The 25,363-nt window shown below is 49.6% G+C and overlaps 1 protein-coding gene across 3 annotated transcripts in view; it reads right to left on the bottom strand.

The window, feature by feature from the left end:
- The window catches only part of ACVR1 (activin A receptor type 1), a 72,278-nt gene extending 50,791 nt beyond the window's left edge, over positions 1-21,487 (bottom strand). Inside the window, exons 1-2 of one of the 3 annotated variants that reach the window (XM_054830093.1) lie at positions 21,480-21,487; positions 15,627-15,820 (exon numbers count right to left, since the gene is read on the bottom strand). In XM_054830093.1, coding sequence (XP_054686068.1) covers positions 15,627-15,634 — 8 coding nt within the window. In that variant the 5' untranslated portion in view covers positions 15,635-15,820; positions 21,480-21,487. Of the gene's footprint in view, positions 1-121; positions 141-15,626; positions 15,886-21,479 lie in introns of those variants that run through there. The other 2 variants (XM_054830091.1, XM_054830092.1) reach the window with 2 other exon arrangements.
- Positions 21,488-25,363: the final 3,876 nt, after the last annotated feature.

Genomic DNA, 25,363 nt, shown 5'->3' with positions numbered 1-25,363 from the left:
AGACAAGCGTTGCTGGACACAAGTTAACACTGATCCACAGCTATAAAAACACTGCTGCAAGAAACATAACTCCTAACAACAGATCTCTAAACAACAGCTCTTGTAAGAGATGGCTTCTTACCTGCAGCTGTTTAGAGGGCCATGGATTTCTGGACCTGCAACTGTGCATTACCTTCCAGTTCTCCTCAAGCAGCGAGTAAACTGAACATCTCACTGCTGCACTCAGTCTGTTCACTTTAAAGTCCTGCAACTGTTATACCCCTGCATGAACAGAGGCAGAAAATCTCACGTTAGCACCACACGCAAGCCAGAGAGCGTAAGGCAGTTCTTGTCCACAAGCTGAATGTGAATTCTGAGCAAAGGCTCTGCTCGACAGTCTGTATTTGGCCATATCAACACAGCCTTAGCTCACCTGTCACCAGCTGGGGAGGAAAGGGCAAGAGACATTTGAACAGCTCTGTCATCACCCATGTAGAAGCCCGCACTGCCATCACACCACAACACGGGCTCTGGCAGCAACGCCAGCTCAGCGCAGGCATACTGAGCCATGGTACAAAGCCCAAAACCGCTGAGGCTCCCACAAGCAGGACTGCAAAGAAATCAAACAGCTTCGAAATAATTTTGTGGTAAACTTCCTAGGGGCAGAGTTGCCAAACTAGCAATTCTGGGGAGGGCTGTACGAGCAAGGGATCTTTGCAGGTCTGCACTGCTCCCCAGGAGAAAACAATCCCTGGCCACCTGAAAATCCAGCCAGTCTGCACAAGCTGCTTCAGGCAAGTAACGCTGCCCAGAACTATTTTAGCACCATATAGAGTGTTTCCATCCTTCCTTGACTGCTCCAGTTCTCTGCACCACTGCTCTAGGGGCTGCGTTATGCCACACTGGCATTAGAGAAATTTTCTTACGGGAGAGTAAAAGCTTCTTTGGACCTTCCACACTGCTTTAAGGCTTCACTCGATCTTCATCTCCCTCCTGTCTCCTCCCTCAAGTTCAAAATCTTACGCTTAGAAATGCCTAAAATGACAGTGACAATATTTCGAAGCACTTCATACCTCCGACCCTTCTCAGCTCACGTTGGATAAATCCACAGAATGAATATCCAGCACCCCTGAATGCAGCCATACTCCCCCTTTTGCTGCAGCCACTTTACGTGAACGGGGAATTCTGTACTCGGGATGGAAGTTTCTTTGGACTACTACCAGGAAAAAAATAGCTACAGAAATGGAAAATAAACCCTACTGAGTAATTGTGTGAGCATAATAATTCAAAGAAAAGCTATGCAAAATTCAAGGTTAAAAAAAAACTTTTTAAAACCCCCAAAACAAAACCCCCCACACCACTTGGAATTTTACCTGGTTTTCCGAAATTTTCAAACCAGCATTTTACATTTGCAGAGGTAGAATATTCATTTCAGGTTTTGGTATGTATTTTACATACTTCCAAGTTGATCAAGGTGATTTAAATTACCAAGTCGCAATTTAAAAACATAATTTTACATCTAATTTTGCACTTATTTTCTGTTATTTTCTAAAGAAAGGTTAATTATTGTCCGGCACAAAGAAGCATATTGTTAAGACTAACCAAATACAGACTTTAAAGACCATTTCCCAGGGAGAAAGGCAGCCTTACTAAGAATAACAGGGGATGGAAGGGAAGATGATGACTTTTGACTGTTACTGAGAGCACACTGTGCTGGCTTGCAGCAATGGGGAGGGACAGCCCCCAGAGTGACCACTGCAAATCTTTGCTCTCCCCAACCAAGAATTCAGGCAAGAGAGATGCAAAAAGCATCTGCAAAAGGGAAGGAGGGGGCACATGTAAGTCACAGCTGTGTGGGAAGGGCTGCTTTACACTGCATTTGGCTTATTTCGTTAAGCAAGCCTTAACCAAAGCAGCTCCACGCCTCCAGTTTAATATCCAGGAACCCAGGTTCCTAGTTATTCTAGTTCACATTTTACTATAATAGAAAGCGATACGTTTGACTATTTACTCTCTTACAAATAGAGTATTTCAAAACTTTACTTTTAATTAGAAAACAGGCTTACAACAGCTTGACTGTGCTAATTATGTAAGAAAAATTATCAAAACATTTTGCTCTTAAAGCCCATTTATTAGACAACGGACACCATAGCTGCAGTCACTGAACTAAGTTGACCAAACCCAGCCAGTTGATCTCATCGTCTGGGTGCGGGGCAGTAACATTGCCCTGCACCTCAGTTCATAGATCAGACAAACACGCTCTTCTGCTTTCAGAAGTCCCAGCTGGCTTCCCAGCTCTGAATCGAGGTGACCAGCGGAGCACAGGCGGAGGTGCCACCCGCCCGGGCAGGCGGCGGGACCGGTGACCGCACAGGCAGCCTGCCACCGTGCCTGGCTGAGGGTGCTCGGCCGCCTGCCCGCTCCCATCCCCTTCGGCAGCAAGCACCCGACAGCCCGCGTACCATCTTGAAGCGGAAGATTTGAAGAACTTCTCTGGCATCTCTGAAATGTCTTAGATTGGGAGGGAGTGTTTAAATCACCTTCATTATGCACCTGCGGTGAGCGTTTAATAAACTTTATTTAGCATTTACTGTGTTTTTATGAAAAACAACACACAAACAAAAATACAAATTAAATTAAACCCAAAACAGTCCAACTATTTAGGTTAATTTTAACTTTTACAACAGCAAAGGCAAGTCTATTTCTTCAGGCCCTCTGCCTCAGTAGCGCTTCAGGGGCGGGTCAGTTCTGGGATTAAAATCTCATTATTTCCTCAAATTCTTCCAGAGTCTAAGTTTTAGCTTTCTAGTTTTTTTCTCAATTCAGAGTAAAATCAAATGTTGGGTTTTGTTTTTGTGGGGTTGGGGTTTTTTTTTGCACATTTTACACAGAACATCTTTACTATGTTCATTTATTTTATTTAAACATTTTAAATTACTTACAACAGAGAAGACATGTTTTTGTGGATTTTTATTTGTTTTGCAAAAAGTGGCCTTTCAAGATCAGAGAATCAATAGAATCTCCTTTTAACATTTAGATATTTAAATATTTTCTGTTTCTCAAGAAAATGGTCAAATACTATGTCAGAAAACCCACTGTACTTTTTTCTTACTAACTCACGGTTAGCCGTACTAGCCTAATTTCTTTCCTTTGGTGTTGGTTTGCTTCTTGACACAGTAGCCACTGTAGCATTCTTGACAAAGATATTTAAAAAAAAAAGATAACATATTAAGCATACTTTTTTCTTCAGTTGTTAGAACCAAAAGATGATGGTGTATTGGCTGTAATCCTCAGAACAATTTGGGTAAAAACTATAAGCTGCATCAAGTTGTCAACTAACACATTTACAGACATCTTTTTCATACAAATATGATACGTAAATTGAGAGTGTTAAACCAGACATTTTTGGCCTGTCCAACGTTCATTTTCTAATTCATGTGTCATTATGAATGGGACCTGGGATGCTCCCTGTCCTCCTGGGATGTTCAGCAGTGCGGGCAGAGCACCCGCAAGCCACCCTAAGGCACTTCCACATCTGAGCGGAGCCACCTGGAGCATAACACAAAGGATGAGCAAACCTTCAATATACAGCTAAGACAAACATTTAACTAAAAAATGAACCGTCATTTATGCACTTGTTACAGGATAGCTATAACTCCAAAAGATGAGCTACAGAGAAACTGGGAGAACTGTTCTCCAAGCACCTGAAGACCTAAGGATAAGCAGGCATATTTTCAGTACACCAACTTTCACAACTGCAACATGTTCATTTTCAGAAGAATCCCTCACTTCACACACAACCAAATACACCTCTGGGACTGAAACAAGACCAATCACGTCAAAAAAGCCTTAACATTTTTGGAAGAATGTTTCAGGATTTTGAGGAAAAAAAATACATTTCATATGCTTTTACACTACTAGCACACTGAACCCTCAGAGATTTAATTTTACAGCTGATCGTTCACGTCTGTTTGCGGGGGGGTGGGGGGGTGTTTGGGGGTTTTTTGTTTTGTTTTTTCCCCTTCATGTTCACATTGGTCAGCATTTTAGAAAGAAGCCTTTTCTATGCACACTTAACTGTCATGCAAGAATTTAGCAGATGCTCACCGAGCCCTACTCCTTTGAGCGACCTTGAAGCTCACCCTGCAGAGGGTCATTGCCAGCACAACCCGCACCATGGAGCCTGCAAGGCCTCCAGCCTTCACACCTCCCACCAACAAAAAGCTGTTAAAAACCACCGTCCTCACCCTGTGAGATGTTACATGTCCTGCTAGGAACTGTTCACGTAGGACAATCCTGAGTCAAACACACAATCCGATGCCATCACCCTTCTGCTGACTTGACACCAAGAGCCTTATCATCGTGGGGCCATGGTACCACGGCATACCAGTTAGCGCACTAAGTAGGACACAGAAACTGCAGGGTAAACACCAAGACACACCACCTGAAATCTCAGTGAAACGTTTTCAGCTGCTGGTTTACCCGTATTCACAAAACATTGCGTACGCACAGAGCTGAACAGCACCCATTACCAGCTGACGAGCAATAACTGATTTTGTCATGGACACTCAGCCACATGACTAGCCCTTTGCCACCAACCCCTCTCACAGTGACACACGAGTCCCATGAAGCCTGCCTGAGCGTCCCTCTTTCACCTCTACCCCCCACCAATTACTTGTATCTGTAAAGAACGCCAAACCTCATCTCAGTTCTCCAGAACTCTCCTTTAAGAGGCCTGACAGAAGAGACCTCCACTCCCAGCGTGCAGGTGCTTCACCCTGTAAACCTTGGGACCCCAGGGCCACTTCTGGTTCACAGGCATTTCAATTCCAAGCTGAAGACCCTACACAAAGCAGGTCCTATCAGTTCTCCAAGTTCCAGTCTGAGTCCAGCCTCACTTCTACAAGCAGTTGCCTACACCCAAATTCTGCGGTGCTCTTTGCCTAATATTCCCTCAGGTCTTCTCCAAAGCTTGTTGAAGGAGGTTCCTTTAATCTCCCAGATTCTCCACAAAGTCCTCCAATTTCCCCCAACTGCTGTGAAGTCCCACAACCATATAATCCTACAAAGAAGTCCGTCCTGTTATGAACTTTTCAGGAGCAAAAAGAGCACAGAGAGTACTCCTTAGGGAAAGGACCATGTGCTACTCTCAACTAGGCAGCATCAAGGAAAAAAAAAAAAAAAAAGCTTTCTCCACTCAGCCCACTAGAAAACAGTCAAAAGCTATGAGTTGGGCTCCTTCCTTCCCCAGAAAAAGAGGGGTTTGCCAATTTGTTTTGGTCATCTTGTGGCACACACATGCCTGAAGAAGCACACTTGCTTCTCTTCCCAGATTTTCCATCGCAGCCAGGAAAAACTGTCAATTTCCCTCTTAAAGAGGGAACCCACTGATTTCTTCAGCCAGGTCTCGAAAGAACCATCAAGTACCACAAGACAAGAGCTGCAAGTTAAAGGCTTGCCTGCATCAGAAAACGGCCAGGACCGGTTCTCACTATTCCTCGCAGGAACAGCGCAGGCACCCAAGGAAACCCACTTAGGCCATACGAGGACTGATGCTGCGGAGCAAGAAGGACAAGAGGACTCTGTGCAGAGGAACAGTAGCCTCTGAATTGCATCTACTTCACTTCTGAATAGCCTCAAAATATACATAAGCTCTCAAAATCCCTTTCTTTCGTCTTCATCTGCCACTGTGTTGATGTGCTGTGGCTCTATTAACCCAGCCTTGCGGAACAACTTCAAGTTAATTCACCTTTTCCATTTGCTTTAGTCCACTCCCCAGGGCTCTATATCCAGTAGATATTTATTTTAAAGCTAAGCCAAAACCATTCAAATGCTAACATTTCACGGCCTTCAATACTCTTGTTTGCATGCAGTAGGGCCTCTTTTAGAATAAAGAGCGTCCACTTTGGGAACTAAACCAACATAATTATAATTGGTCTACACGTCAAAGTTTTACAAATCCCCAGACTGGGAATAAAGTGAGTTTTACTCCTAGCAGACCTTTGAAGGCATAAAACTGCATTGCAGACTCAGAAACACCAATTTCTCACCAGAGACTCCAGGAACTGCATAAGAAAACCGACAGCTTCTAAAAGAGAGTTTGGTCTTCTGGCTCACAACGGCCTGTCATTTTGGCCTTCCTAATGGAGAAACAAGATAAAGTTCCCTGAAAATCCTGGATGTTGTTGTACATTAGAGTCCAATAAATGTTTTATTTGAGTGTCTAACCAACATCCAGGATCAAATCCCAACTAAAAAGATGAAGTCAGGCTCTTCCACTCATTAAAATATGCCAGTTTTGCACAAGGCATGAAAATGCCATGTTTCTTTCAAATGGTATTTTAATGGTGCTTCGGTTTTTATTTCCATATTGATGCACTCATTCTTCAAAATGTTGTTTGTGTCATAAGGAACATGTATGGAGGGACGGGTCTAAATAGCTTTAGATTTTAGAACAGGTTTTACAGAACAATTATGCACAAGTTTGCTTCAGAGGTATGGACATGAGTCTTACAAACATGTAAAATGCCTACACAAAGACAGAAAAAACACCCTATTGTTTAGGCAAGTTGGAACATGTTACTCGTTTAGATTATTCTCTACTAAAGGCTGATGCAAACATGCCAGGTCCACAAACACACACAAAAGTGTCTATGTGGCATTTCTGGCACATTTGTAAAGGCTTAACTGACAATCAACTAATGCGAGGTTAAGAGAGATAGCAAAAGCAAAGCCAAGGAGTTCAAGAATTTTTAAGAAGTGCACAGTCCGGACAAAAAGAGTGAAGGGGCAGGATCCAAGAGAACAGACAAGGAGGAAAGGCCAAGTTATGACACATTTGAAGAACAGGAAGCCACCAGCCATACTCCAAGCTGTGCCTTTACTGGTGCTGCACGTGCACGGCACGGGAATTGGCAGGTAGGGGCAACATATCCCGGGTTTCTTCGCAGTCTTTTAGTTGGAGCTTTTTCTTCTGTCCTAGTGGCTTGAAATAACTTGCATGTTTCTTTCTGGGCAGAGAAGGGTTCAAATTATGCAAAGATGTTGGAGGATAGCCAATACTTAAATGATTTAACCTTCATCATAACCACAAAGTAAAGACGTACCTCTGCTCTTTCACAGACCTGTGTTTGGTTAGCTAGTCTGGACAGAAAGGGCTTCTCAACTGCAGCAGCAGGATTCTGCCTGAGAGAGAACTACATCAAAGAAAGACCCTATACTACCTCTTCAGTGAAGACAGCCCCTGAATCAAGATAAGCAGAGATTGTTCCACACCACATTTACGCCTAGTTACCCTTGAGATGAAAAGTGGGCAGTGTAAAAATTGCCATGCAAGCATCGTTTTATCATCATCACTTCATTTAGACTCAGGATGCACACAGGTTTTACAATTCAGTCCAAAAATACAAGTCAAGCGGAATAAAAATTAGTTAGGCTGAAATTCTTTTCCAGACATTCATTCTTACTGGGCATTGATCTAAGTTTTCCAAATATTTACTTTATTTTTCTATTGTAATCACAATCACCAAAAGCACACACACCCCATTTGGTGTTTTGTTGTTTGGTTTTTGGTGGGTTTGGTTTGTTTTCTTTGGGGGGGGTGGTGATGGTGAGGGGGTGTTGGGTGTTCTTTGCTTTTTAATTCATAAGCATCGGCACTTTTTTCATGAACTAAGAGTACATCTAAAGTACTTTTTATTGTCGTTTAACTTGAGCAAGTATTTAAAAGTCAAACTGAAAATAGCTTTTTTAAAATGCACAACTTATTTTAATTCCACTCCTAAGTAGATATGAATTAGCTAATTTAATACTCAGACTAGTGTACTACAAGTCATGTATCTTTTCATTCTGACAATAGAAAATAAGGACTTGCACACAGTATAATAGTACAAGATTGACTGCCACATAAAATCCATTGCCAAGTCATCCAACAGACTGGGATTTGTCCAGCCCATGCAATCAAAATCGATGTTTTAGCAGGTTGCCATACAGAACTGCAGCTTCAACAGGCAGTTACATTCCAGCATCAGTAAAGAGTGTAATTTAATGGATAAAAACCCCCAAAAATATTACTCCTTCTGAAGTCAAGAAGAGTTTCAACATGCAAACGGACATAGATTTTACCAATAATAAACAACCTGCAAGTTACCATCTATCTTTTCTCTAACGTAACACGATACAATTAATTTATTCTCTTAAACCAAACCATTATCTTTTCATTTTATTTTCTCTTTTAAGATTCAGCCTTAAAATGACTTAATTGTTGCAGTCCACCCACACAAACACAAGAGACAACTTTATTGCAGTGGAGAGCCCTAAATAGCACAGTCTGTTTGAGGATAATACAAACACGTATTTTGTTTAATTTTACATTTGTTCCTAGGGAGATTCAGACCTCATCTCTTCTACCTCCAATTCAATACTAACTGACATCGTAGGAAGTTATCCACCCCTAGAACGATGGGTAACGCAGGCAGATCTGCCACCGTGCATGGCATCTCACAGAGGACACGGCCGCTATGCTAGTCACAAGCCTTACAAGAAGGGTGGGCAGGCATTAGAGCCGTGGCACAAAAGCCGCGGCATGCAGAACTTCCAAAAACGTGTGTTTGAGCACACCTCAGTGTAACAACCAGGACCAAGAGCAAGCAGGCAGCAAAGGAACCTGCAGGAACTCTTCCGGGGGAGCAGACTACACCAGGTCCGCTCTGGCACCCACACAGCGGGCCAAGGCACTCTGCAAACAGCCTTGGTCACAGCCAGCAAACTCAGCATGCCCTCATGCACCCAATACGGCAATGGCTTTCACAAAGACACAGAGGCAGCACACGCAGTCCTCTGCGCCTGCCCCGCCACTCATACCCTCAGCAATCCCTCCTTAGCACCAGCACAAAAAACACAAACCGGGAATTAATCCGGGTTAGAACTAATGTGGCACAGACAGACAAAGTTCTAACCAAATTAATGACACGTTCACCACACAGCCACAGACATGCCAGAACAGGATAAAGAACAGCACATGGAGAGGGACAAGCGCGACGCCTTACTTCCCTGGCATTAGGAGCCGGCGAAAAGGCTTGCACAACCACAGCACCGACTGCCTAAAACTGCTCAGCCATGAACCCCAGGCCATTCAGAGAGGAAGGTTGGAGGGGCCTGCTGAGGCACACCGAATCATGAAAGCAGAGATCAGCAGCTTGCAGGACTTCAAAAGGAAGCCACTTCGAGCCTCCAAGCTATCCACCCAGCCAAAGGCAGCTGTCGAAAAGCTGCCAACCTGCTCCTACTGTTACAGGATACTTGCCAGACAACCAGCAGACCTGCAATTAGAAGAGGTGTTTGTTGGCCTCCCTTCTGCAGCTTATTAGCAGAGAGGTAAAGTTTGCAGTCAGAACAAGAAATGCCTGACCTCCAGTGAGCACAACTAGTTACAACTGCTCTGTAAGACAAGGAGGAGGTCCTCCTACCAGCTTCCATTCAACTGAGAATGATCTGTGGCTTCAGCATGCTGAAAGGGAATGTTCCACGTACTTAGGACAGAAGGTTCAGAGCTGCAGCATCATCCCCTCTTCTGTAAAGGGGCCTAGATAATAGCTGTCAGTGTTCCCCTCCACCAGCTCCCACCTCCATCTCTGTTAGCTTCAGACAAGGCAAACAGAGTCCAAAGTCTGCCTTGGACAATCACCAAACTGGAACTCTCCTGATTTAATAAGCTTTTCCTAATCAAACCATAGTCTTCCTTTCCCTAAAACAGACTTGAGTTAATTCACAACAAGCTACAGACACTTCCATGGGCATCTTCTCAGAAGCGCTACACGTAGCGAAGAGTAACATGGTTTGACATCGCCAGGAGTATTTCAAAAGGGGGAGATGAATGGACTAAAACGACTTCTGGGGGTGAGCAGCCATTTAGCTGCCTTTTCAGGTCAACAGGAGAAACAGAACAAAGCGTACACCTAACTCAACAACAACCTGCTGACTCCAGAAGAGGCCAGAGGCAGATGCTTAGGAAGCAGCAAAAGGACACAGCATGCGAAGGTCATTCTTCCACCCTCCTCTGCCCCGATCCCATGCTTCCCAGTCAGAGGTGAATTCCCAAGCCCAAAACTACATCTGGACCGCTGCATTCAATGCTCCGCCCATAGACCTACGAACATAATCCCATTTCTTTCTTAAAAACAAACAAACCAAGCATCTCTTGAATGTCCCACCACAACCATTCTACAACTTAACAGGCACCATGCAAATATTGTATTTTTTTTTTAAACTGCTGACTATTGACGACACATGGTATTCCCCATTTCTTACATCATAATAATGTAAAATCATCACTTCCACTTACTCGCATTTCAATCGTGACTTTAAGACCTGTATAATATTTCCTTTCAAATATTTCTCTCCTCAGCAGAAGAGACTGTTTATTTAGACACGCTGCATCTACACCATCTCACAAAGCTTTCTAGAACGAGACCAAGGCCATATAAAACTAAGACAGGTCCTGAGCACAAAGAAACTGCCGATCTGAAGGACAATGAGTTACGCTACTTGCTTAGGGACTTATGTTGCCTTTGTACTTAAAGACAACACAATCACTTGATACGAGGGAGATTGACGTCACAGCTTCAGAGGTGTTTAGGTGCTGGTGGCCCACTAATTTGCAGGCACAGAGAATGCAAAGCATGTTTTACCCAGAACTGGGCAGAACGCTCCATCCAGCAGGCCCTGAGATCCAGCACGCTGCCCAGCCTGCCAGGCACAGCCACCATGCCACGGAGCAATATTCACGGCCAGCAGTGGTTCAGCAAACACGGTGGATGAATTCAGCATGAAATGAAAGAGCAGATCAAAAGAACCCCATTTAAAGAGGGGATTGTATAATAACTGGCAAAGACCGTGATGCAGCACCTGATGTTGACTACACCGGCAGATGAATCATAAGGTCAGTTCTGGCCTTCCAGGGGAAAGTCGGCATCTGAACTGCTAGCAAAGAACACCATCACATTTCTAAAATACATTACTACTTTATGTGAAAGAAAGTAGTAACATACTTATTTCACTAGGAATATCGGCACACTCTTGATGTTCCTTCTAGAAGACAGCATCCCACGGAATTAACATCAAAGGCTGCATTCAATGCTGCTTTATAATCATAGTTGGTTCACTGTAGATCTTGTTATGAGATCAAAATTTTGAGAGCATGTACTGAATACCAGTAGGACTTACAAACGCACATCGCTTTGAAATAGGAACCTGTGAACACTGAGCTGTCTACACATAATTGCAAAAGACCACATTTTAAAGAAGGGATTACCCATCAGCTGAAACTGGGTCACGTGCATGCTCATGGTGCAATCTAACAAAGAAAATTATTTCATTACAACTACTTACTGCTATTTGACTACACTTTTATGCTTTTGAAAGCATTAGTCTAAAACTGTGTTTTGGCTGCCAGCATAGCTAAGAAAAAAGGAATTTCTTGAAAGCATTTAATGGAATTCCATACACTTCATAGTCAATAGCATTTTCCAAATTCATGATCCCAAAACACATCGTAAATTTATGTGAATTCAGCTTTCCAACACTGCTAAAAAATACTATCCTTCCTTACTTTACAGATACGTACAGATATAAAAGATGTAAATGACTTACATCCTTAATGTGCGGTCACTGAACTTGTCTACAGCAGGATTTAAAAGGTGTGTTTTTAGACGGTGTTGGATGCCTTTGGAACTAACATGCTCTTAAACTGTCTCAGTCTTGACTACCCTCGGGTCTCAAAGCAAATAAACTAACCCCTAATATACGTGCACACCCTCATCAAGGCCAACCTGCAATCCACCCTAATGGGTGTCCATGAAATCTCCTACACAGCGAGGTTGGAAGAGAGCAGTTATCACTCTGAAATCTACTGCATCCAACACCACCACTGCAATCTTCTGCAGCTCTATACAGCTGCACAGATGAGTGGGCTAAGTTTTTAACCTGTTTATACAGTAGGAGAGATAAGACAGTAGGAGAGATAAGACAGAAGAGCAGATATTGAGATGCCCATTTGAGAGTTCAAATACCCAAGAACGCAAGCGAATTCAAGCAGCTTTTTTTTTTTTTTTTTTTTGGCAGGGACAAGTGAGCTAAAAGGGTGCCTAATTATTTTACAACGGCTGTCCCTAGATCCTATTTTAGAATCAGGCTTTCATTAAATTTAAGTATGACTTCAGAGTACCAGCTGGCCAAAAAAAACCCCAACAAAACACACAAACACAACCCACCCACAACACCCCACTGGTGTTCTTTCCCCCGCCTATGTTCTCTTCCTACCCCAGAGCCCACTGCTTTTTCCCTTCAGAAGCGCACAGCTTCTGACAGCGCAATGCAAGGCTAGAGCAGGGGTTGAGAGCGCGAGCATGTTTGAACAGTTTTTTATCCTTCTCCCAGACTCATTTGCATCCCTCCCAAAGAAGCTATTTGATGCTGTTGCTGTGTCTGGCAGTTTTGGCAAGATGATGCAAGTCGCCATTCCTTCCCTGCTGGACACGGACTGAAGGCAGGCGAACGCTGCCGTGTGGAGTTACGTTGCCACATGCCTTTCCGTGTGCCCCAGCCCTGGCCACCGATCCCTCTGTTCTCTCACACACCTGCAGTAGGACTTACTGACCACAGTCGCGCTGCGGACAACTGCAATGTTATCTGTGAAGAGTAAGACAGGAAAAGAAACCCCCTCTGTAGGCTTGGGAAGACATGAAATTTCATTTGGAGAGCTAGCCTCAAAAATAGATACGTTTTACAGGAAATGGCTATATTTAGCCCTCCCCCTTTCACCTCAGCTCCTCAACACACTCGTGTTCTCCTGCGGAAGAATCTTTCTACATGGTGTTAGAGGTGAGCTTTAGCAGATCACCTCAGCAGAAAAAATGCAACCAACTTAGATATAGATATATCAATATAGAAGAGTGTCAGCAATCATCATATCAAATAAACAGCTACTAAGGCATAAAAAAAGGTCACATCTCAAAGCGTGTTAAATTGCAGGCTCCAAGAACATAATACGTCCAAAGTAACTTTATGAGTTAAGTCCACTGAGGGTGAGGCTGAACTTCTGCGTGCACCCTTCAGGTCTTCACAAACACTTTTGCAACTAATGCAGCCATAGTATTCTCTGCAGAGAGTAGGAACATTAAGTAACAACCTCAACAGCTATGCAACCAAAATATTTCCAGTTTTCTAAAGTACGTATAAAAATAAAAGTCATGAGAAAACGAGTAACAGTTACTGTGCAGCGGGACTTACGCAGAGACTGTTGATGATGTCTCCGGAAACATCATCAGGGAAATCCTACTGACCTGGTACTTTCTCAGCTCGCAACTTTGAGATGTGTTACAAGACTTAAAAATAAATAACACAGTTTTCTTCTCTCAGGCTGTTTCATTTAAATAACAGCCTCGCCTCCTATAGTTTTGGCCTAACTATGATTGAGGCCTGTAAAAGCTGATTATTTACAAACTGAAATGGTTGAGGGGTGATCTAAGTCACAGCAATAGACCTTAAAGTTTGTCCCGAATGGGGACGGAAGCAGACAAGTGAAACACACTCGTCACCACAGCGCGAGAAAACAAACAAGCGGAGATTTACAATCAGTAACTACTCCCGAGTCCTGTGCCACTGGGCAAGGAGCAGCACCCCCGTGCCCCCCTTCCTCCCCCAACCCGAAACGAGGCAGAGGAATGCAAGTCTTATCCCAGCAAACAAAATACCGAGATGGAAGGCAAACCTCTCAAAACATTGCACACACTTAACACCTCCAAGGGAGAGCACAGTGCACACAGGAACTTTTTGTTCCCCTAAAATAGATCCGTAACACCTCTGCCAAAAAAAAAAAAAAGTTACGGTCATCAAAGGAACCAGACACGCACTTGAGAGCTTTCCACATCCAGGGTTTCAGCTTTTGCCGATTCCAATTTCAAGGCAACCCAGGACTCCTCAAACAGCACTACACCTCAAGGGCAGAGCTTGGGGAGTATTTACAGAGCGTCTGCTGCATTCCAGGTCACTACCGTTCCTCTGAAGATGAAGTACAAGGATCATAGCAAAGATCCTGTTACAGGAAACAAAAGAAAACCGAAGATTTAAAAATAGACCTGTCATTGCCCACAGCAAACTGCTACAACCATAGGAGTTTTCTTAAATGAAAAGCTGAGCTTAAATGACAGATGAGCCTCAATGCATACCGTAAAAACACGTGAGATTTGGGAAGAGAACCTGTTCTTCTCTGAAAGCTCAACACATCATTTCTAAAAAGTGTTTTTATACAAAAGTGCCAGTTCTGTAGCTCAGTCCCAGAATCTGAAAGTTTCCACCTCGTGATGCCGCCATTACCAACACTGTTTTGATGAATTAGTCCCTCCAGCACACCTACATAAACCCCTACTCTCTCAAAACCTGCTGAAGATGAGTTTCTCTCTCAATTTGGGGAAAATAAAGTGGTTTAGTCCCCCTTTACTGTAAAAGTACTGCTGGAAACAAGTTATTTTAACACAAGTTTCTAGACTAACAGAGTTGGAAAGACTGCCCAGGCAGCTTCCCCTACTATATTCATGCCCCAGATTTCACAGACCAGCATGTGGTTTTAAAAGCCCGGAGGTTAACGTGCAGATCTGAGCAGGCTGAAAGAACGACTGCCTGCTTCTAGCGACCCGTCCTCGCTCACCAGCAAAAGCCTTGACAGGAGCTGAGGCAAAAGTCCTGCCACCCCTTTTGTTTCTCCCGAAACCCAGAGCTGCAGGACTGGAAATAAGCAGGCCGACTTAGTCCCCTACTGACTCACCGCGCAGAACGCCATCACATCTGGCAGCGAAGAAGCGCCTTTAACAGGTTAATATGCCCAGGGGACTTTGGCCTGTAACTTTCTTTTTGCCCATCAAACACGGACCGTCAGCACACTGACACGAGCGATGCCGGCACAGCCACACGTAAAGAGCTCACCGCGATGCAGCACAACCCTGCGCCTCCGCTCCGGGAAGTTTACGTGGTTAGAAACCCCAAAGCACCGTCCCTCTCGGCAGGCCCGGCAGCCCCGTTCCGGGGAGCAGGGCGATGAGCTATCCGCCGCACCCGGACTTTCGCCGCCGCAGGACCGAACCCTCTGTGCCGCCCCCCCCGCCGCAGCTCGGGCTCGACTCCGTGTGCAGCACCGGCTCTGAGGGCCGCGGCACGGTCCTTCCCGGGCGGAGAGCCGCTCGTCACTGCAGCCTTTCCGGTGTCGGGGGCCAACCCGTCCATCACCCCACGGGAATTCTCCCTCCCGGGTTTCACGGCGCTCCCTCCCCCGCGCAGGAACCGCGGCGGAGGCAGCCGGCGGAGCACGGGCAGGGCCTGCCGCGGCAGGAGGGGGGGGCAGGGCCCCTCAAGCCCGCCCGCAGCACCCGTCCCGGCTGCCGGTGCCCCCCCCGCCCCGCCGCGGGGACCCGGCTCCGCCGGCCGGACGCCGGCCCCGCTCCCACGCTGCGGCTCCCCCCCTCCCCACGGCCGGACACCAGCGCCTCCGGCGGGCCGCAGCCCAAGGCAGCTTCCTCCCGCAGCCCCGCGCCACCCGACCCGGGACTCGGCTCGGCCCGCCGCGGCCCCCGCCCCGCCCAGGCGGCTGCACTCACCTCCTCATCGCGGCGGCGGCGGTCGCGCTAGAGCCGCGGCGGGCTGGCCATGGGCGGCGGGGGCGGCGCGGCCGCCGCGCTCTAGGCCCGGCGCTCGCCCTGCCCGCGGCCCGCCCGCATGCCCGCGGCGGCGCCGAGCGGCGGCGGAGCGCTGACAAAGGGGACGGCGCGGCGGGGGCGGCGGCGGCGGCGGCGGCGGCGGCAGCAGCGGCAGCGCCCCGCCCCGCCAATGGCCGCCGGCAGCCGTCACTCCCGGCCCGCCGCGTCACTTCCGCCCGCCGCGCTGCGCCGCGCCCCCTGGCGGCGTCCCGCGGGGCCCGTCCGCGCCGGCGGAGCGTGTGCGGGGGGGCGGGGGCTGAGGGGCCGGGCCGGGCTGCGGGGCTGAGCTGGGCCGGGCTGGGCTGGGCTGGGCCGGGCTGAGCGGGGCTGCGGGGCTGGGCCGGGCTGCGGAGCTGAGCTGCGGGGCCGAGCTGGGCTGTGGCGCCGGACTGCGGGGCAACCCACCGGCCAAACCCCAGCAACCCGCACAGGCGCCGAAGGCCCGGCGGTCTCCACGCTGTGGGCCCCGGGCCTGGCAGCGCCCGCAGCGCTCACCTGGCGCACGGAGCCGGCGGCTCCTCCCTCGGTAACGGGCTCGCCCCGAGCCCCGCGTCCCCGCCCCGCACCAGGCCTCGGAGAAGGCAGGCCTCCGGCCGCCGGGCCCGGCAGAGCCGCGTTCCCCAGGGGCGCGGGGCGGCGGGGCAGAGGAGCGGGTGTGCGGGGAAGCACGGCGGATGACATCGCCCAGCACATGACGTCGCCCAGCAGATGACATCACCCGGCAGATGACATCACCCGGCGTGCGCTATGTACCGTCCCCAGAGATCTGTGAACCAAAGGAAGGGAAAAGCGCGCCTTGGGCTGTGGGCAACTTTGGCGCAGCTTTAGGGTGCGTTAAGGCTACCATGATCTGAACCCCCGTGTTTTGATTGGTTTGGGTCGAACCGCAGTCGCTCTGCCAGTTGCACTAAGTACACGTCGCAGGCACGGCTTTCCTTCTGAGGGGGACAGTGGAGCACATGTCCAGAACAGTTGCATCTAATTGCTATCAACAGAGCACTTAAATTATCACATCGTGGGTTAAGGACATGAAAACACGTTCAAGCCTGAACAATTCTGAGCAGACAGACTACATCGGAAATTCCCACACACTGCTGATCTTTGATGCTCCGCACACCTCCCTGACTTCAGTCCCGTGATACGGGGCTTCCCCGTGCGCTCCGCGTTTCCTCACGACAGTGAGGCGATGGCAGAGCGCTCAGTAGGCAGCGAGGAAGGCAAGTCCCACGACGCCGGCAGCTCGGGCTGCAGGACACCATTCTGTCAGGACTCGTCTGTCAAACCCTGTCTCAAACATTAACTTTGTTCCCAAAGACTTCAGACTTTATCAGACCCTCTGCCATCAACACAGGGCTGCCGCCATCGCCCCGTGGCACGCTCCCGCCCGCCCAGGAGCATCGTTCTGTGCTCGTGGCTGAGCTGGACCGCGTCTCTTTTCCCGGGCAGCGCAGCCGTGCGCAGCTCTGCTGCCCGTGGACGTGGAGCCCGGCGGCTGTAACGACCTGCAGCACGTACCGGCGGGCAAACCGCAGAGGCTTCGTTCCCCATCTGGGGGAGGCAGACGCCAAAGGTCTACGCAAGGACAACGGCAAACCGTGTTCTTGCGACGGTAACGAGCCCCCGCGGCTGGCTGAACCGCCGCCGGCAGCTGTGGAGGCGGCAGGGAAAGGTCTCGGGGCAGAGGAGAGGCGTGCTGCGCCCTGTGTCCTTTCTCATATGTGACGGAGGGCGTCTCATCATTTTTCTCAACGCATACGGCACTTTCCAAGCGGTGACATTAGCATCTGTGAGACGGGAGGTGAGGGACCGGGGGGACTGAAAACAGGAGACACGGAGACGCAGCGTGAGTCAGGCTGGGGCAGGATGGGCAGTGATCACCGCGGTGGTGTCGGGGTGGGAAGCCACCGCTGGTTCCCTTGGGAGAAGGCAGGCGCACAGAGGGTTTGGGAAGTGCTCCCTCAGAAGCTGCTTTGTGCTACAGCCCATTTAGGCACTGCTGTCCGAATGGAGCCAGGATTTGACTCATTATGAGTAATAGGAATGTTTTAAACAGAGAAAAGAATACTAATTCCTTTAAAAATACAGATAGGCTCAACAGTACAAGGCCAGTAATTTTCCACGGCGTACTGCCAAATAATGTGACATTCGAGTAGCTCATGTGTAGGTGTCCCTCAGGAGAAAATACAGCTCTAACAAGGACCGTTTTCCAAAAGAGAAGACTAAAGGTTGGGTATCTAAATACGACTTTACAGAATTGAAGTGAACAGCTAAATTTCCAGAAATGCCAAGCTTCCCTTGAGGCTCCACAGGTGGTGCTGACAGCCAACACTTCCGAAAATGTAGCTGCTTATTTGCAGCCTAAAGCACTTTCGAAAATAGTAGCCCACGTGGTTAATAGAGCTCGTAACAAAGGCTGACACTGTTGGATTAAAAGCCAAACTAATGACAGGTTGCAGGATTTCCAGGCGACATGAGAAACTGCATGGGTTAGAAACACTTCGCATGAAAAAGTTTCTACTTTACTTTTGGTAGAACAACGTGAGCTTTGGGAACTGTCATTGTGTGAGTAACTCACACACCGCTTGCTAAGGGACGGCAGTTGCTAAGTGCTCCTTCAAAGCCACAGAAGGAACCAGGGCTAGAAACTGGAATTAGGACTCGGCAGCTCCTGCCCGCAGCCTGGTGTAACTGGATCACGTACACTTTACACACAGCTGATTTTCAATTAATAGTGAAGAAGAGGGAAGGATTAGGTTAGTGAAATAATCTCAGCATAATCTGTAAAAAATGACTGTTTTTCTGTCCTTTTGAATACCACTTCTTACTCATCATCATAAGCATCCTTACAAATAAATTTGCTTTCCACAAGGTGCAGGCTTTTTTCAATTATATTTTCTGTCGATACCATGTGTTGATAGGAAATTCCAGCTGTAAGTAGAATTTTATCTGTAGTAATGTTATTTGGGGAGAAAAACAGGGCTGAAGTCTACGATGAATATTGTGACGAGGTGTTTCCTTCAGTGGCGGGCAGTGGTGTCTCAGAATTGGGACGGCTGGTTGTGCCGCTGACCGGGGCCTCGGGGAGGATGACAGTGCCGTCGCCGTGTGCCTCAGCTGCCGTGGTGGCACAGGGAGGGCCATAAAACACCCAGCTTTCCGAGTGTTTTACACTCCACCCAGGAAAGGTGGTACGGGTTTAACGAGCATGTGCACACACGGCTGTACAAGGAGCAGAGCACGATTAAATTTGGGGTCTTGCGGTTCACGGCAGAGTGCCTCTTGTAGCTACTCTTTCCACACCAGTGTACATACAGTTTGTAACTCTTTCCTGGATAGCGTTTGTACTAATCGAGGTGTAATAAGGGCACGTCCACGTGAAAGGAGTACCGTGCGCGTGAATTGCCACGCACAGACGTTGGAATAAACCCACTAATGTTAACGAAATACCATGCTCTTTAGAGTGCGTGGGCCCCAGAAACCAGCTGCAAGCAGAGCACGCCTTTTGCTGCAGAGCAGGTTCACCCTGTCATCCTTCCACGTAGAAAGCTCTCCCAACAAGACAGCAGGAACAGCAAAATCAGGCTTCTCTGTTTTGAAGTTATTACCATGGCAACCTGAAACCCTTTGTACTTCATCAATTCTGCCTTTCCCCAGAGCAGCTGAAATTTCAAGTAAGACCACTTCGCAGTGCTCCGTGAGTGCAGAAACAGCTCATGCAGTTTAAAGATCACATGGAGGAAATTTTTGGAAAACTAAGGAGTTGTTGGACCCCAGACCAGTCACCTCATTCAGTATAATGATCTCCCTTTAGACTCCTACGTCTTTTCAAAACTCCTCTCTTTTTCAAAATGTTTTTTTCAGCAAGAAAACCCACAAACCAGCACCACTATTCCTTCTGAAATACACGGTAAAAGATACTTTTTGTTAAGTACATGAAATGAGGCCATACATGAAAAAGCCTACCTAATAATTACTTGGAGCACTGCTAAGGTTTTAAACTCTCTTAGCATTATTAAAATCCGTACATAAAGACTCTGCTTATGTGTTGGAGGTGAGCTGCGGTACAGAAATAATAATCCAGATGACCTTCCAAGCTGCTGCTTGTCATGAATTATTTTCTTTTGCCTCGGGGAAGTTTATATATATATATATATACATGCAAATAAGCAAATCTTTCAGTTGTAATGTAGTGAGGGTTACATCACCGCCCCTTCCCAAGTGTGCGGCACAGCGTCGTTCCGAGTACGGCTGCTGAGAAAACCCCGGGAAGTACTTGGGTTTGAAATTAAAGAGTTGTTTTAATATTTAGCCGTGATAAATTTGCCTGAGAGTACATGTATTTCATCAGGCGTCTGTGAGTCAGGCGCGTGAGTCACAAAAGGAGCTGCGCTCGGGCTGCTGAAGACAGCCGGCGAGGCCTGTCCTAACAGTTCCAGTGCGTGCATGCAAAACTCCCATTCATTCCTCTGCGGAGATTTAATTAGTGTGAGGACCGGGCTGAGGAGGACACGCGTGCTGTCCCAGCTGCTCTGGAAAGGGCCTGACCCCACGCACCTTCCATGTTTCTCCTTGTGCAAGTCCTTACGCTGCGCGCGCGCCTCTACATCGTAAATCCCGCGGACCTCGGTGGCATCAGGGAGCCAGGTGCGATTCAGTACGAGCACAGAGAGGAGAACCCAACTCCAAGTAATTAACAATAACATATAATTGCTACTAATTCAGTTTTACACAAATTACACAGTATTATTAAATTAAGCAAACCATGTTCTTGCATCTGAGCATCAGCAGCACAACTCATTTTCATTCCATTTTTTTTTTAAATAGCGCTTGTAATTAGTCCTCTTTGCTTTCCAAACCGATCACATGCAACATTTTGTTTTTACCAAAACACCCACCAAAAAAGTGTTCAAGTTCTCTAATTGTAAAGATTCGCTTCACACGGCTGTGCAACTTCTTTCTGCTCTGGCTGTTATTTAGGAAGAGCCAACTGGAATTTATTGAAATTATGTCGAAAAATAAATGATGAAAATTGCTCCCCAGCTGGGCGGGAGACCTCGCGTGCCAAGTTTCAGCCCATGAGAACTCTCGCAACTGAGTCACGGGGCAGCGGCCGAGCGCGGGAGGTCGGGATGGAAAAGCCGGCAAGCTCTGTACCATTTCAAACACCGAGACGGTAATAAGGGCGAGCTCTCCCCTGCGGCCGACCGCGCGTCTCCACGGGTGCTGGGTGCTGGCACGCCTCCGCTCGTTGTCGTGCTCGGCGATGCACCGGCCCCTTCCTCCCCGCCGCCCAAGGCACCGTGGCCGGGCCGTCCCCCCTGCCCGCTCCCGCCTGGCGTGGGCATCCCCGGCGTGCCCGGTGCCAGCCCTGTGCCCGACGGCCCCGCTGGTGCGGTCACCCCCCTCTCTTCCCGCTTGGCTGTGGAGGGTGCTTTTTTTGGCCTCTGCTTCTGTCATCTGGCATTTAAACATAACGAGATCTCTCGTTGCTAACATTTATAGCAGCAAAATGTTTAAGTTCCAGGGCTTGTAACACGTTATTAATGTCCCGTTGCCGAGCCCAGCTGAAGGCTCCCCAAACCCTTCTCTGCGCTCGCTCTGGGCCCGTGCCAGCAAACGCACGTCACCCCGGCTGCGTGGCAGCGGGCAAGTGGGAGCCGCGGGGGGGTGACCGGTGAGCACCAGCACCGAGGAGGACAAGCCCACCGGCACTGCCCCAGGTAACGCCTGCCCGCAGGCGCCGCCGGGCCCCACAGCAGCGGCAGCGCGGTGGCAGCCGCTGCCTCCAGGCACCCTCGCGGGGTGTCCCCCACCCACTGCAGGTGGGCGTCGAGCTCACGGTGCCACCGCGCACCGGCTGGGCCAGAGGTGGTGATGAGCTCAGAGCAGGGATGGCCGCGTCGCCTCTGTCTCACCGCGGGGCACGGCTCTGGGTGCCGGTTGCACCCGGGAAGTGCCGGCACACGAAGGGCAGGTAGGGTTTGTCAAACGGTCCGTGCGATGGGGCAGAGGAGGAGACAGGAGAAGGACAAGCTATGGTCATCAGCCTGCCACGACTTCGGTCAGAGGCAGTAATGGGAGGAAGTGGTGTAAAGTGCCGGATTTAATAACGCAGATGCCAGGCCGCGTATTTAAACGCTCCCACCAGTCAGTCTGCAAGAACCGCCTGGGAAGGAAAGCAAGCACGGCACGGTCTGCGCACGTGGAGCCTCCTGTCCCTCGGCCCCGCCTCGCCCCTCCGTGGAGCCCGCAGCACCAGGCTGCCCGGCCGGACGCTCCTGCCTCCCCAGTGCCGGCACAGCGCAGGAGGGCAGCTGGGCGGAATCACCGAGGCAAGCAGAAAGCGATGCCTCGGTCCCGCGGCTGTCTAACAAAGGCGTTCCTGGCTTTTGAAAAAGCCTGAAGTGACATCAAACATTATAAAGAGTCTCTTCTTCCTGCTGCTGTTTTACGCTTTGTTATGACAACCGCCAGGCTGTGGAAGCTGGTCTGGAGCAGTCTGCACCGGGGTGCTGCACGCGCGAGCGTTTCTCCCTCGTGCGCGGGTGTTGCTCGGCACAGCCGCTCTGCAGCGGGTGAGGGACGGTGGTGGCTCCCGGCCATCGCTCACCTTTCTGGCAGTGGTTTGGGGTCGTCCCAAAGCCGCAGGTCCCGGACACCACAGGGGTTGTGAAGAATAGGAAGAGAGGCCTCTGACGCTTATGATTGCAGTGGGAGATTGGAGATGTAAACCCCAAAGGCTCAGTCAGACAACAGAGCAAAGATTTGCCATTTTTAAGCCCCCAGATTTTTGAGCCAGTCTCCAGATCTGTCTCCTTGTGGTGCGGAGCCCTGGGGTCGAATGAGGGAGCCCTCCCCTCTCCAGCAGCAAAGCAGGAGGACAGCAGCTGTCTTGGCCACCAGCGTCCTCTTCGCCCACTCGCCTTTCTCAGGCCTTCGCACCGTGCCGCGGGCTGAGGAATCCTCAAAGGTCTCGTCGCCTGCACCACCCCAACAGACCCACTCCGTGACAGATTTCTTCAGCCTTCTCCTTGGAGGTCGTGGCCAGGCTCTGTGCTGGAAAACCGCGCCGAGTATTTCAGAGCAGCTCTTGACACGTGCTCTTCTGCTCGAAGAGTAGACGCGGGAAAGAGAAGCGGACTGCAGTCACCAAATTCAGACCCAGGAGTGAGAGGAGGTGTTGGGTGTGAGGTCTTGGCCCACCCTTTTACAACATCTGCCAGAGACCGCGATTCAAATGCCCGCAAAGCACAGGGCATGAGCTCAGAGCAGCAAAGGACAGCTCCTCCAAGTAAGTAAAGGCTAAAGGGGTGGCAGGCTCAGTACGAAGATAGTTCTCATAAATCAATTCTCATAAAGCCTGGCACCGTTTTTATTTTCCTCCCCAGCAGCTGATTAAGTAGCTGGTGAAGGGAAGACGTGTAATTCATCGTCTGACTCAGGACAAGCAGCCGAAGTCTGCTGGCTGTGACACTTCTGAACAGCTGGAAAGGGAAGGAGGCAGAACGTCTGTTAACACTGGACGTGACAGAAATAACGCGGCAATATAGCAGAGGGCAGACAGCCTAACACAGTTAAGGGCAGCATGTGCTGTGAGATACCATTATACTTTAAATAAAGCACTTTGGAAGGTCCCTTGTCTCCTCCCTGAAAAAGACACTGGAGCCACCACTCTACAAAGATACAAATTTAGCAGCGCTGGCACTTAAAAATGTGAGTTACTGGCCTAAACACAAGAAGGCTGTGTGTTTACAGCCCGGCTGCAGGGCAGGGCACCCCCGTAGCACTCGGGATTTTCTCCGGGTTTCCTCCGCAGACCCCAGAAGATGTCCATGTGCCCAGCAGCATCACACCACATCATTTTGTTCCCTGCTGGTGGCTGTTCAGGCCCAGAATGCAGGTACAAGAACTGGAAATGTGGCAGGAAGCGAGCGTAAGCTGTGGGTTTGCTTGGCTGCCGGGGAAGCACCTGGATGACCAGCCCTGGACTACTGAGTGACCGCAGGTGGCCCTCAAAGTGCTGTCAGTGCCAAAAGCGACGTGCCTCTCTGAGCCGGGCACCTCCAGTGCACTGTCTGCCCCCGCGCCACTCACCGCCCCAGCCCCTGCCCGGCACCCCCAGCCCCTGCCCACTGCAGCCCCTGCCCACCCCAGCCCCTGCCCGGCACCCCCAGCCCCTGCCCACGCCGCAGCCCCTGCCCCGCAGCCCTGCTGGCACATCCCCAACGTGTCCCCGGGGTCAGCGCACCCCAGCTGCCCGCCTTGGCCTGAGGTCCGAGCAGCCAGGAGGGTCCTGCTCACCGCTGTCCTTGCCAGCTTCCATTACCCCATCTCCTCTTTCCAGGCACCCCGCTTGAACTCCTGATTAACTGGGGGGAAAAAAACAGTTTCTTTTAGCACAGGCACGTTTCCCAGCCCATCACCAGTGACAGGTCAGCGCTCACCGCCCTCTGCACATTTCCATCGAGCTCAGGCTGCCAGGAGCTGCGCTCCTTCCCCGAGCAGCCCTCCCGAGTTACCAGCAGTGCCGGCATCTCCTTCTGCCAGTGCTGCCGCGGGGGGTCTCGCTCGTGGTACCAGGCCAGCAGCGCTGCTGGCGCAGCCGGGGTGACCTGCGCCTTCAGTCTGAGGATATTGATTTCTGAATTAATTTTTCATAAAGGCTTGGGATACACAGCTCAGAGTCAACTGCTAGTGCTGTCTTAAAGGCTGCTATTTTTATCACCTTGATAAAATAATTACTGCTGGAGCTGGAGGTGAGCGCAGGAATGTAAATATTTATTAGCGGGTCTGCATGCAGATGTGGAGATGCAGTGCCAGCTCGGTGAGGACTGACATTTCATCAGCACGCCTTTCCCGCCTGCCAGGTCTGCTGGCTAGCACATAAATAATTACACTGGGAGCTGGATTTGGGTTGGCAGAAGGAGTTTGTACAGCATCTGCAGCACAAACAACGTAAGGCTTTCAGAGCAGCAGTGCCTGTTGCAGTGCGAAGGCACCGCAGCACAGAGAGGCTCCAGGTTGTTCAAGTAAACCCCACGGCAACGGTGAGGCAAGTAATTAATAACCGAAGCAGATGAACAGCAGGAGAGAAGAAAGAGCGCGGTGCTCTGGGCTCGGCTCTGCCAAAGCCCCGAGTCGCCCAGCCGGACACACGGGCTGGGGAGAGGGACCCGTCCTCCCTCGGCTTGTCCATGCTGCTCCTCCCTCCCGGCGGCGCTCTGAAAGGCAGAAGCACTGACACGGTCCGCTTTTCTCCCTTATGATTTGTCCCGCTGTGGTCAGTTCACTTCATGTTCAGCTGCAGAGTGCCAGGGAGGACAGCCTGCTCCTGCTCCTGCTCCTGCTCCTGCTCCTGCTCCTGCTCCTGCTCCTGCTCCTGCTCCTGCAAGAGCCAGAGGGCTCCGTTTTCCCAACTCTTACGTCTTGTTTCCCCAGGTGGTTCTTTACAGATCGGCTACAGCACTCTTCAGCATGTTCATTGATTTGCTTTTTCTGTTTATTTTCCTGCCCTCACTCAAGGACTGCTGCCTTTGACAGCAGCAAGAAGTGTGCCTGCCTGGCCGAGCCTCGGCGGCTGCAGAGCAATGCCAAACCCCACGGCACCTCCCATGGCCGCGCTCAGCGGCCCCCTGTGC

Source organism: Grus americana, chromosome 6 (assembly GCF_028858705.1).
Source record: "Grus americana isolate bGruAme1 chromosome 6, bGruAme1.mat, whole genome shotgun sequence".
NCBI lineage: Eukaryota > Metazoa > Chordata > Aves > Gruiformes > Gruidae > Grus > Grus americana.
This window is presented reverse-complemented; position numbering and strand designations above follow the sequence as displayed.